We start from the raw sequence: 12734 nt of genomic DNA, 5'->3' as shown, positions 1-12734 counted from the left end.
ATATAATATATACTAAAATTAACTTCAGCAATTTTTTTGTTTTTACTTTGAAATGACCTTGTCATTCAAATGACATTTACGTCATTTAAACCTACGTCTCAGTTTCCCAATCCCTCAAATGGAGGAGGAGGGGGAAAAAAAAAAAACTGTACTGCTTACCTTTCCAGGGCTCTCATGAGGCTCAAGTAAAATATAAACCTTTTCTGGATAAATAATACTATTCAACGTGAAGTATCATTGTGGATCTTGTACAACAGAACTAAAGGATTCAGCAAACTGAGAAGCAAAAGTATTTCTACTTTGAATACGGGTTTTCTTAAACAAACAAACAAACAAACCTGAGCTGCGACTCCACAGCAATTAGCACCACTGTCTCAGTATACCAGTGAAGACAAGTGGCAGACACGCCAGGTCCATGCCTGCTGTTGTTTCTGTCAGGCTCTGCACAACTCGACCCAGCTCCTCAACCCTTAAGTACGCCTCAGCGGTTAAGAACTCAGGGTCTGAAGCCCAACGGCCTCATTTTCACTCCTGGCTTCACTGTGAACAGTGTAACGTTGGTCAAAAATTGGTTAACTTCTCTAAAGCTTGGTTTCCTCATCTCTAAGACAGGAATAAAACACCTACCTCAGACTTGCTAGGCTAAAAGGACTGAACTCACATCAAGAGCTTAGGGGGAAGAGCGAGCGCGCACTTGGGGCCGCGTCAAGCAGACAGAAAGCATTCAGTAAACAGGACCGAGTATGGCTACCATCAGCCCTACTCACCCACGCTCTGGCTCCGTGCTCTCACACTGGGAAGGGATCGGACTCAAACCCACTCCCAGCTCCCAGGTCTTGCTTTTTTCCCTTTCAAATCATCTAAAATGTCTTAACAGTGCCAGGTAAGATTCCCAGTCTCAGAACAAAATGACCTTTGGGAGACAGGACTAGTAAATACTAAAATTTCCAAAACGGAGGAATGAAATTGGAAGTTTCCTACAATCTACTTCTCATTTAAACTCAAAATGAGCACATTAAATCCACAAAGCCTTTTATAAAAATCCCTTTGAGCTTTTAACATGGTAACAAAAACACTCAAGAATACTGACTTCTACACATTCTCAACCAAAACATCCCAATTTGTCTTGGTGCTTCTCTCCTCCAACCCTCAACCATTATATGCTTTCTAGGAACTATAATTACATGTTTAAAGTAAAGTTGATACTAAATTATCCCTCTGTAATTAACCTGTTTCTCATCCTCCTTTTTCTTCCTCACTACATTTCCCTCAAGATTCCTTCTAGAAATTTCTTCTAAAACCAGAAACGAGAGAAATTCATCCTAACAACCTATTGCTACTATTGTTGCCCTTTTCTCAAGTACAGAAACTACATTCTTGTGCTGTATTAAATTATTTTCTGAGCCTAGAATCAGAAGATAAGCAAACAGCCATAATTCTTTGATGTGAAATAGAAGGCTTAAAAAAAAAAATCATCTGGTCATTGATTTCTGTTATTAACTAGAGATGTACTGGGACTGAAATATCATAAAAACCATGCAATTTTGTGTAAAAAAATTTTATAGAGGAATTTAAAATATTTAAATTGATAACTAATAGACAAAATTAGAAAAACTATCATAGTATAAATAGTACAGTGAGCTTTGTCTGATTGCTTATGTAAGGAATTATGTTATCTAGTTTCTCATTTAAAATAGAGACTAACTCATGGTCTGAATTTGAATTTCTATTAAATTTAAGTTGCCACACTGGCAATTAGAAACTGTTAAATCTGTTTTCTGTATTCATAGTATTCTGTATTCATTTTAAAGATTTATTAAATACCTTATAAAAACTATCATATTATTTCCAGCTTTAAAGTTCACCTTTGGTTGGTAAAACATAAAAGTACAAGTTAAAGTTCTGTACCAAAAGGGTAAAGCCATGGCACTGAGTTTTGGAAAACCATCAGCTAGGGGAAATAGAAGATTTCAATTCTATTCCTGTTCCACCACTCTGATGGTGACACTTAACTCATTTTAATGCTTGTGTTCCTTACACATAAACTCACTGAATTAAAACAGATAGTATCTGAAGTCTTTCAGAAACAAAAATACGTACGTAGTCTTTTAAAAAGTGTACACAGATTACATAAAACAGACACTCTGTTTTTACCAGAGTGAATTCGTGTTTTCAACATTTATATAAACAGGCTCATCTCCCTGACTTATGAAGATGTCTGTCATCTACCTGGATACACCTGCTGGCTCCTACTACAGCCAAATACAAGCTTAAGGAAATGGAGAATTCCTGTGACTCACAATCTTTCATATGGGCTGTTAGTGTGCCAACTTGGGTGATCTTTCCTTTTGTTTTGTTTTTAAAGAACTATTTGGTAACAGCCTACAGAAACACCAGCTGTCCTCATTTCACCAATGGGTTGTATTCAAATTCAGTTGTAAGCCAGTTATGTGGGATTCGGAGAACAGTTTTATTTACAGTGCCAGTTCAGTCTACTAAGCTTAGCATTTATTAGCAGTATTAAATATTCTTTATATTATGTTCAATCCCCAGATACTACGGTATATACAGAATACATAGCAATACCCTATCAATGCTGAAGATCTCATGAAAGGGGAAAAAACCCTCCTCATATCTCTAAGCCTCTGATGGTGGTTTCAGTGGGACACAGCTGGGGTGAGCGATGAACCATACCGTGAGACAGGGATGGAGCAGTGAAGAGTGTGAAGAACTGTCGCTTCAGATTTTGAGAGAGGCCAAATGCCACAAAAATCATCATCTGTGCATTAAAGACACACTTGGTGATTCAGATTTGGTGATGAAGAGTGTAAAGGTAAACTTCAACAACTAGAGTCATTATTTAAATATGCGACTTTAAAATTATACTCACATTTTTTTAAAAATACAGTATTTAAAATCTTAAAGGTCCTCATTACAAGGAAAAAAAATGATTAGATAGACTTCTTGTGGTGATCACTGCACAACAGACACATATCCTGAATCGTTATGCTGTATCCATGAAACTACTAAAATAGTTCCCAGGTGGCACTCGTGGTAAAGAACCCACCTGCCAATGCAGTGGACATAAGAGACTTGGGTTCGACCCCTGGGTCAGAAAGATCCCCTAGAGGAGGAAATGGCAACCTACTCCAGCATTCATGCCTGGAAAATTCCATGGACAGGAGAACTTGGTGGGCTACAGTCCATGGGGTCACAAGAGTAGAACATGACTGAAGTGACTTAGCATGCACTAAAATGCTGCATGTCAACTATTCCTTAAATAAAAAACAAAAACAAAAAACAGAATATTTAAAGAAATCATTTGAATAACTCCTCCCTTTCTTAGAATCTCCTCAGTAATTAGAGTGAATTCCAAATTAACATGTTTCATTATACAATAAGGCCTCCTGTCGTTTCACATACATCCTAAACTTACCAGCTAAATGGTGAACTCTAGAAGCAGGGATCAATATGGCCTAATGCCATCACTCAGATGCTTGCCAAACTAATGATTGTACACAAAGTGCACCCTAGCATCTTTCTCAATAAATCTCAAGTTTCTTAAGACTCTCTTTTCGTTAAGTAATTGGTCTTCAAACAAGAGTATGATAAGGCTCCCTCCCAACTTTAAACTTACAGAGATACAACTTTTTTCATAACAAATCCTGAGCAAAGACTGTCCTATACCAACAGGCCTCTGACAGAGGCCTACGGCATCACCAATGCCAAAACTATATACTAGGAATCACCCGAAACCTTACCTACCAACCACCAATGCATCTTTCCCCTTCACTCCTGAGTAACCAAAGGCCAATAATAAGGGTCACCTATTAAATCAACTCATCTCATCACTCACTCAGTGCTCTGTACTCTGTCCTTCTCCAGTTTACTGGCTTCACTGTAACCCAAACTCTGCAGTCCACAACTGAATTATATTTCTTTTCCCCTTTCTGTGTATCCCCCAACCCGGTTAAACTTCTCCTAAGATTCCCTGGTGGCTCAGGCAGTAAAGTACTGCCTACAATGTGGGAGACCCAGGTTTGATCCCTGGGTCGGGAAGATCCTCTGGAGAAGGCAATGGCAACCCACTCCAGTACTCTTGCCTGGAAAATCCCATGGATGGAGGAGCCTGGTGGGCTACTGTCCATGGGTCGCAAAGAGTCAGACACGACTGAGCAACTTCACTTTCACTTTCAAGATGTATTTAGCCACTCAATCTAGAACCTAAGGGTCAATCTAAATTACTCTTCCTTCATATCCTTTAAACAAATGTTATGGATGCTTTTAATAGTTCCTTCACTATTATCACAGTCTCTAGTTTCTACCCAACCCAATTCTATACTCGGTCAAGGTTCTAAATACAATTCTAAAACAGAAAATTTTATGTCACTCTACTAAAACGTCTTTGGCCACCCAACGGTCAAAATGAGAGATGTGCCAACAGCTATGAGCAGCCTCTCTAGTCTTGTCCCCTGACATTTCTACAATTGGCTTCATTTCCACACTTGGCCTTCCCTACCACTCCTTCCCATCAAAACCCATACTTTAACACATACAAGCTATGGACACTTAATTCTCAGTTACTGCTGGAACCATTTTCCATTCTGTTCCTCATTCACTTGGTTCATTTCTATTCTAAGAAAATTCCCCTGTCTCTCTACTCCATTTCAGGCTGAGTTAAACTCTTCTCTCTGTGCTTCAGTAGCTCCCTACCTGTCATAGTTTTGTACCCTGAGTTTTTCCCTTCTAAATAATGGGGAGATAATTCTGTTACTATAGTTTAAACTCAGTTGCTACTACCAAAAGATATGTATTTAAAAATTACAGTCATAACTTTTCATTAGAATACAGAAATGGAATAGTATCTTCACTGGGTCTTTAAGAACATGTTTAAGGTCCTTGAAACAATAGAGTAGGAGATGAGTGCCCAGCTCAGTTAACTGTCATCAGCCTCCACTATTAATTTGTAAAAATCTTTACAGACATTTTTTATTTTTCTGCAATTTGTGTTGCTTTGGTTATAATTTTTTATTAATGTACTGGCTAAAGATTTTTTGCAGCATTTATGTCTTAGGCTTATTTTTAAATATCTTCTGATTACAGCAGGATACCATGAGACACTTTTTTTTTAAGGTAATGAACCTTATGTTTCTTGATTGTGACAGTGGTTATGATATGATTCTAAGCATGCTTCACAACTCACAGAACTGTACACCAAGAAGTGAAAATTCTACTGTATGTAAAATCAATATATTATAATTAAAAATAAACTTTAAAGTATAAAAAAATACATATACATCCTAACAAAACCTTAAAATTAAAAAAAAAAATGAGCCTAGGTACTAAATAAACAGGGAAAAGAAAACTGAGACTATTTCTTATTATATTTATTACTACTTCCATTATTATTTCCTATTATGCATATGTATTACATTATCTTATTTAATTCAACTCTCATTTTACAAAACATAAGGAAACTAAGGCCAGAGAGGCTAAATAAAATTGAAGGCTACACCCTTCTGTATGCTGTGTGTGACAGCCAGACTTCAACTCCTCTCTAGAAAGCTACAAATTCCATGCTCTTCTCACTATAAAATGATGTTAAGTATTATGAAAACCTAGGAACACCTAATTGAAAAAAAGACCTATGAAAGGACTTACCTTTTAAAAAAATTATTGGCAAGATCAAATAACTACGCATTAAATTGTATACACATTAATGTTTATGCATATTCAAAGACATTAAATACTAAAATAAAACACCACTGAAGTTAAAACATTAAATCAAATGCTTTAAGTAATCCAATAAGAGTAATTTCTTTTTAAATCTATGTTCAAACTGCTTAATATAAGTAATTAGTTTATACATATACTACCTTCTTTTGAGCAGCTTCCTTCTTTTTCTTGTCGTCTTTTTTCTTTTTCTTTTCTTCCATCAACTGTTCTTCTTCTTGCACTAAATCCCTGAACCACACAGTTGCAATTAACTTTCCCAAAATCAATGAATAACAGTAATGTTGCATATAGATTCATATTCACTCTTATTAGAAGATATGGCAAATTAGTTTATCATTCATTAATATAAAACATAACTTAAAACCTCAATCTAAGTATACAGCCACTGAACAGTACTTTTCTTTAGTAAGTCACAAGCAGTAGAGCTTTAATGTTATAGTAAGGAAGATAACTTAAAGTTAGCAAATTTTACATTGGCAGACAAACAACTCCCTCCAATTCTAGAATGTAAACAACATCTCATGAGCAGAGTCATCTTGTTTCAGTAGCTAATGGCAATGCCTGGAACCTCCCCTCCACCCTCTGCAGACCAGTATCTGGCATATTTTCAGCTTTCCTTGCTCTAAAAAACTTGATACATATTTTTCCCCCAAACTTTCAACTTTTTATTTTGTATTGGGGTAGAGGCAATTAACAATGTTGTGACAGTCTCAGGTGAACAGTGAAGGAACTCGGCCACACACATACACGTATCCATCCTCCCCCAAGTTCCCCTCCCAGCCAGGCTGCCGCATAACCTGGAGCAGAGTTCCATGTGCTATACAGTAGGTCCTTGTTCGTTACCTATTTTGAATACAGCAATGTGTGCATGATTTTCCCAAACTTCTAACCATCCCTTCCCCTCTGGCAACCATAAGTTCTAAGTCTGTGAGTCGCTTTCTGTTTTCATACCTATTTTTAGAACACAACTTATTCATAAAAAGATGACTTGTATTTTAGCATTATACTAACTTCATATCCTATAAACATTCAAAACTACTCTATCAACACTTGGGAAACAATCCATAATGCACTAATATAAGTTTGTTTCAGTTCTTAAAATCAGAAATGTTCAAATTTGGCAATAGAACTTCCGGCTCAGGATTTCAAGATGAATGGGCAAATGTGTTTGTCTCCTCCTTTCTGCTCTCACTCAACAAAATGATAGGGGAAAAGGTACTAAATCTATTCACAGCTGATGAATGAACAAGAGCAAAGGAAGCTACAATCTAAGAATAAACACAGAGAACGTGTTTAAACACATAAATGGCTGTATGTGCCATCCTCTGGTGCAGCTCCAGAGAGGCTCCAAGATTAGAGCTGGCTCAGCACAAATAGGCACGGAGTAAAGACTGCATAAGGAACAGAAAGGCCCCAACTATTCAACAACTGCCATCCAGTTTGCATTCCCAGATGGCCACGTGGCCGCAGGTAGCAAATGCATTTAAATTCAGCCTGTAACCAAAAAAAAAAAAAAACTGAAGTAAAGCCCAACAGTCAACACCCTTCATACCCACAGGGCTCCCCATCAACACTCCTCCAGCCCTTTCAATGTAGGGGGCTACCGGGTAAGGAAATCTACACAAAATTGGAGGAAACATACTCGTTACCTACGTTAATTACTCTAGTGTCTAGAATCTAAATCTTCATTCGTAATATCAATGGACAACCAAAAATCACAAGACACCTAAAGAAAATCAACACACAAAGGAAAAGTACCTAATTCTGCCCTTGAGGAAGATTTCCAGAGGGGTCATTATCAATACCAGGCAGAGACGGTTCAAGGAACAGGAACTAGACACTTGGAAAACTGTAAAATAATTCATTAAGGCTGGAATGCATATGGCAGTGAGGATGCAGCAGAAGGTATGATGAGAAAACACAGACAAATACATAAGAAACTAGAAGGGCTGCTACAGGTACACTAAGACTGAGATTACCCAAAACTTAAGCTGGCTCTGTTGACGGACAAAATTGAGGAGCTGTAGGGAGACGGTGAAAAACGAAGAGTGACATTATGTAAAACTGATGATAATCGAGTAAAGCTAAGCTTACAGCTGCTAAAATCAGAAGCTGGGAGAAAAGGGTGATAACTGTTGCTGTCTTTCATTCCATTTTGTTCAAAGTAGCACTGTCTTGTGGCTGATCAAGCCAAGTGTAACCATGATTCACTCACTAGCATTCTGGGTCAGGGAGGCAGTGAAAGCGAGCAAACTTGCACACTATAATCCTAGAAGTCAAGGCCTGAGATAGCTACAGCATAAGAGGAAAAAAAGCATTTTAGTAAACAAAGGCAAATAAATTACATCATTGTCATGTTACTCAACCACAGCTGTTTACTAGCTCTATAGACTTAAAACTCTTTCAGCACTAAGAAGAAACAGGATAAATTACCATGTGCATCAGTTTCATCACCTTTTTATCAGGTTTCAGTGAAGAATGCTTTCTTAACACATTTGAGTAAGCACTCAAATGCCCAGTTAGGAACCCTCTCACCAATTCTCAGTGAAAGACTGTATTCATTCAACTTTTAAGATATTTAGGGTCACTTATGCAGAAACATCAGCAATCGTTAGCATTTGCTCTTTGTGTTTGCCTGTGAATTGTAGACAAGTCCTTGTTCTGTAATTTTACTTTATAGGATGTTCCTTTATTATTTACCTAGAATTTTTTTTCATCAGTCTCAAACTTCATTTTGAAGACCTTTTGACGACATTAGCAAGTGTTTTGCTGACCAAAAATGACCTCTTTAGTACTTAAAAGATGCACCATTTTTCCTCATGAGACTATTACAGTATCAGTAGACACCCAAAGCATAAGAGAAACAAAAGCTCTTTTCAAAACTGTCATTACAACAAACCCTACTTTCCCCACATCTCCTTCAAAAAGGCAACTGGAAAAAAAATACACACGCACACGCCCACAACCACCTGTGCCCAAAGACTGACTTCCAGAATTTAAATGCTAACAAATTCATTCAACATATGAGTCTATCGTTCACCTTATTTATCAAAAGGAGTAAGAGTTGATGGATTTGATAGGTCCACATTGTCCATCATATTTGATATGAGCTCCACAAAGAGAACAGTCTAGTTAGCAAAATCATTCTCCCCTTAAAAGTTAGCAGCAGGACATCTCAAAATGCAAGTTCCGGGTCTAGCTATAAGAACAAACCTGAGTCATTAGAACATTACAGTGATTATGCTGGGCACATTATGGATATTTTCCCGTTTGTTACTTTTTTTAAATGTTAGGGACAGACTGCCCTCCTATAGATGAAGAAACTGAAGCTCAGAAAGGTTAAGGGACTTGTCCAAGGTCATACAGCTAGTATGGAGTGGAGTCAGGATTCCAATCTAGGTTCTCAAAGCCATGGTCTTCCCTTTCCCCTACACCCTAGTACTTCTCAAAGTCAAGGACCAGCTCTCTTTTCAGAAGCGACAGAGAATAAAACCTTTTCTTTCAAATGGGTTAAGTGAGAGGTCTCACTTTTTTCCTCAGACTGTGTGCATACACAATTCTTTTATTTCCCTCCACCTTTTGTAAGAACACTTGAAAAAAGAATGTATTGGGTTGGCCAAAAAGTTCCTTCAGTTTTTAAGCAAAAGACACATTTTTCATTTCACCAAGAATTTTACTGACCAGTGTATTTACTATTTTGTTCCACTATCTTCTGCCGTTTTTCAAGGCAACTTCATAATCCCATCTTCCCAAAACTTTTCTTCTTTTTGAGCAAAGAACTGTTCCAGGTGCCTTTTACAGTCTTCCAGGGAAGTGAAATTTTTTTCATAAAGAGAATTTTGTAACGACCAAAATAAAAGGAACCTGAAGATACAATGTCTGGTGAATATGGCAGATGAGTCAGAACTTTCCAGCCAGGTTGTATCTGGTAATCAAAGAAACACGTGGTCCTGTGCTATCCTAATGGAAGATTATGAGTCTTCTGTTGACTAATTCTGCACACTTTTTGTCAAAAGCTCCTTTCAGCTAGTCTAACTGGGAGCAGTTAGGCTTCCCTGGGGGCTCAGAGACAAAAAATCTGCCGGCCAGTGCAGGAGGTGCAGGTTCGATCCCTGGGTTGGAAAGAGTCCCTGAAGGAAATGACCACCAGCTCCAGTATTCTTGCCTGGAAGATCCCACGGACAGGACAGAGGAACCTGGCGGGCAACCTTCCATGAAGTTGCAAGAGAGACATGACTCAACGACTTAAACAACAACTGGGAGCAGCACCTGCTGGAATTAATTGCTTGGTTTTCCGAAAGGAGCTCATAATAGAGGACTCCTTTCCAATTCCACCATAAACAAATCACCTTCTCTGGATGAAGACCAGCCTTTGGTGTGGCTGGTGGTGGTTCATTTTGCTTACCCAATGATCTCTTCTATTCCACACTATTGTACAGTATCCACTTTTCATCACCCACCACAATTTCTTTTAAAAACAGGACATTTTCATTACGTCTAAGTAGAGAACTGCACGCAGAAACACGGTCAAGGTTTTTTTTCGCTTAACTTGTGTAGAATCCAAACATCAAAGTGATTAACACAGTCAAGGTGGTGTGAATGATTTTCGACACATGATTTTCGACACTTGATTTGGATATTTTGAGTACACTGGTTATCTCCCACATGGCATAGCACTGATTGTTCTCAATGTCTTGACTTGATCACTATCAACTTCAATCAGTACTGGAGGGTGGAGCAGCATCCAGTGACAAATTTCCAGCATGAGAAACTTTACAGACCACTCTTGATACATTAGATCAATCACAGCACCTTCTCTATGCACCGCACAAATCTTTTCGCATTTCAGTTTTTTACCTTTCTTGAAATAATAAACTATAATATGCTAAAAGCACTGCATTTTTCTTCCATCTTCAATATTAAAATGCCTACACAAAACTCACCAATGTTGCTAAGTCTTTCTTTTTGTAAATGCACACTGATAGGACAGCTGTCATAACAGACTCTTACAGAACTGTGTCCAACGAAGTTAAAGACAACTAAGAACTACTAGAATCACTGTATAGGAAACTGAACTAAGTTTCTGGTCAACCCCATACTACAGGAAATTCAATGTACTGGAGTTCCAAACACCATGCAAGTATAATCAGGAGTAAGAACAGCAAAAGAGTCAATGACAAAGACTGAACAGCCACCGGTTTTAACAAGAGGGGACCAAGCACTGGTGATACTTAGGACAGCAATTCTAGTATTTTTTATTTTGTGAATGTTTGTGGGAGGGCAATGTGGGATAAACTAGTGAAGAGCTAAAAGGTCCATGTTTGAGGAGTTCAAGTTGTTTTTTTTTTTTTAAGAGAGAGAAACACGAAGGTAGCTAAAAAACTTTCAGAAGTGAGCAATAACGCTTGTCCAAAAAAAAAAAAAAAAAAAAATTCATGAAAAACTCAAGGTGCCTGACAGTACAAGAGAGGCTATGTGTTCATATTCACCTGCATGTGTATAAAATGACTCTAAAAGAACACCTAAGACACTAATAGTAACTGGGGGAGGCGGCAGAAGGAACTAGGCATATGGGGGAAGGGAGAGCTCAACGTATAAACCTTTTCATTCAATTTAAGTTTCTCAGCCATGTGAGTAAGTATTCAAAAACTTAAATATTAAAAGTTTTCCAGTATTAATATTAAATTTCAGTATTTAAACAGTAAAAGGCTGTTCTCTGTTTCTGGTTTGCTGGGAGATCCAGTCATGAGTGCATGCTATATTCTGTTAAAATTCTTTTCTGTCTCTACTGAAATGGTTATAGAATTTCTGACTTTTGATCACTGATATGATTAACTCTGTTGATGGATCTTCTAGTACTGAACCAAGCTTTGCGTTTCCTAGTATAAAGCCAACTCAATACTTTTTTCCCAAAATAAATTGCTGGGTTTTCTTTCTAATAAAGGCAAAAAAAACTATACTAATTTCATTGGTAAAAATGATCAGGGGTAATAATATTTAGTGCTGGCAAAAATGAAAAATTACGAGGTTCTCTCTTATATTAATGGCAGAAATTACTATAACCTTTTGCAGAGTACTGTGGTAACAGTTTTAATAATTAGAGTTACATATAATCTGGGACTTCCCCAATGGTCCTTCCAGTGGTTAAGAATTCGAGCTTTCATTGTAGGAGGCACGGTTCAATCCCCAGCTGGGGAAGTAAGATCCTCCATGCCATGGGGTACAGCCAATAAACAAATAAAGTCACACATAATCTAACCAGCCATCCCATGCTTCAGAATGTATCTTACAGTAATAAAGCACTAGTACACAAGGCCATATGCATATGAGCGGAAAACTGAAATGTCCATCAGTAAAGAAATAATAGCATAGCACATTGCACTGAAAATAACTTGACCTGTTTGTTGATCTGAAGGAATGTCCCTAACATTGTTAAATGAAAAAAAGCAATTTGTAAAACTGTGAACAGCGTTAGCTCATATTTTTTAAAAGTTGTCTCTTTTTGTATACCCCCCTGAACTAGGAACATCAAAGGTACCTCAAAACTGAACCAACTATTTACAGGAATTGTTAAGTTTTTTAAAAAGAAAACCCCTATTTAAAATATTATGGTAAACATGCACTATTTTTGTAAATTAGTACCAAAAATGAATGCCTTTAAAACCACCATGTCTAGGACTTGCTTTCACTACTCTAGGCTGCACTCCATCCTCCCAAAAACAGGAAAAGAGAAAAAAATGAAACAAGATTGACAAAATGTTGACAACTGCGGAAACTGGGTAATGGGTAAAAAAAGCTTTTTATTCTGTTCTATTTCTGCGTATGTTTGAAATTTTCCATAATAAAAGATAAAAACAATCACAAGTCTCCACTCAAATGAGTAAGGCAGCAAGGTGTGAGATTAGAGACAGATAAAAGGAGATGAGCCTGTGAACCAAGAATCTTGGGAAGACAAAGGGCAAGACAAGTGTCCTTAATGGTAGCAAGTCTGGGATCCA

General features: G+C 37.5%; 1 protein-coding gene across 13 annotated transcripts in view; it reads right to left on the bottom strand.

The window, feature by feature from the left end:
• TNRC6A (trinucleotide repeat containing adaptor 6A) overlaps positions 1–12734 on the bottom strand; it is a 218348-nt gene that overhangs the window by 65433 nt on the left and 140181 nt on the right. For 11 of the 13 annotated variants that reach the window (XR_011485467.1, XM_070461055.1, XM_070461053.1 and 8 more), the window contains one exon: positions 5877–5964. The exons of the other annotated variants lie outside the window; for them this stretch is intronic. Coding sequence is in view for 10 of the 11 variants with exons in the window: in XM_070461057.1 (XP_070317158.1) it covers positions 5877–5964 (88 nt within the window). In the remaining variant the exon portion in view is untranslated. The remainder of the gene's footprint in view (positions 1–5876; positions 5965–12734) is intronic. 13 annotated transcript variants of the gene reach the window in all.

The sequence above is a fragment of the Odocoileus virginianus genome, chromosome 33, assembly GCF_023699985.2.
Source record: "Odocoileus virginianus isolate 20LAN1187 ecotype Illinois chromosome 33, Ovbor_1.2, whole genome shotgun sequence".
Lineage (NCBI taxonomy): Eukaryota > Metazoa > Chordata > Mammalia > Artiodactyla > Cervidae > Odocoileus > Odocoileus virginianus.
Note: the sequence above shows the minus strand (reverse complement) of the source record. Positions and strands in the feature narration are given on the sequence as shown.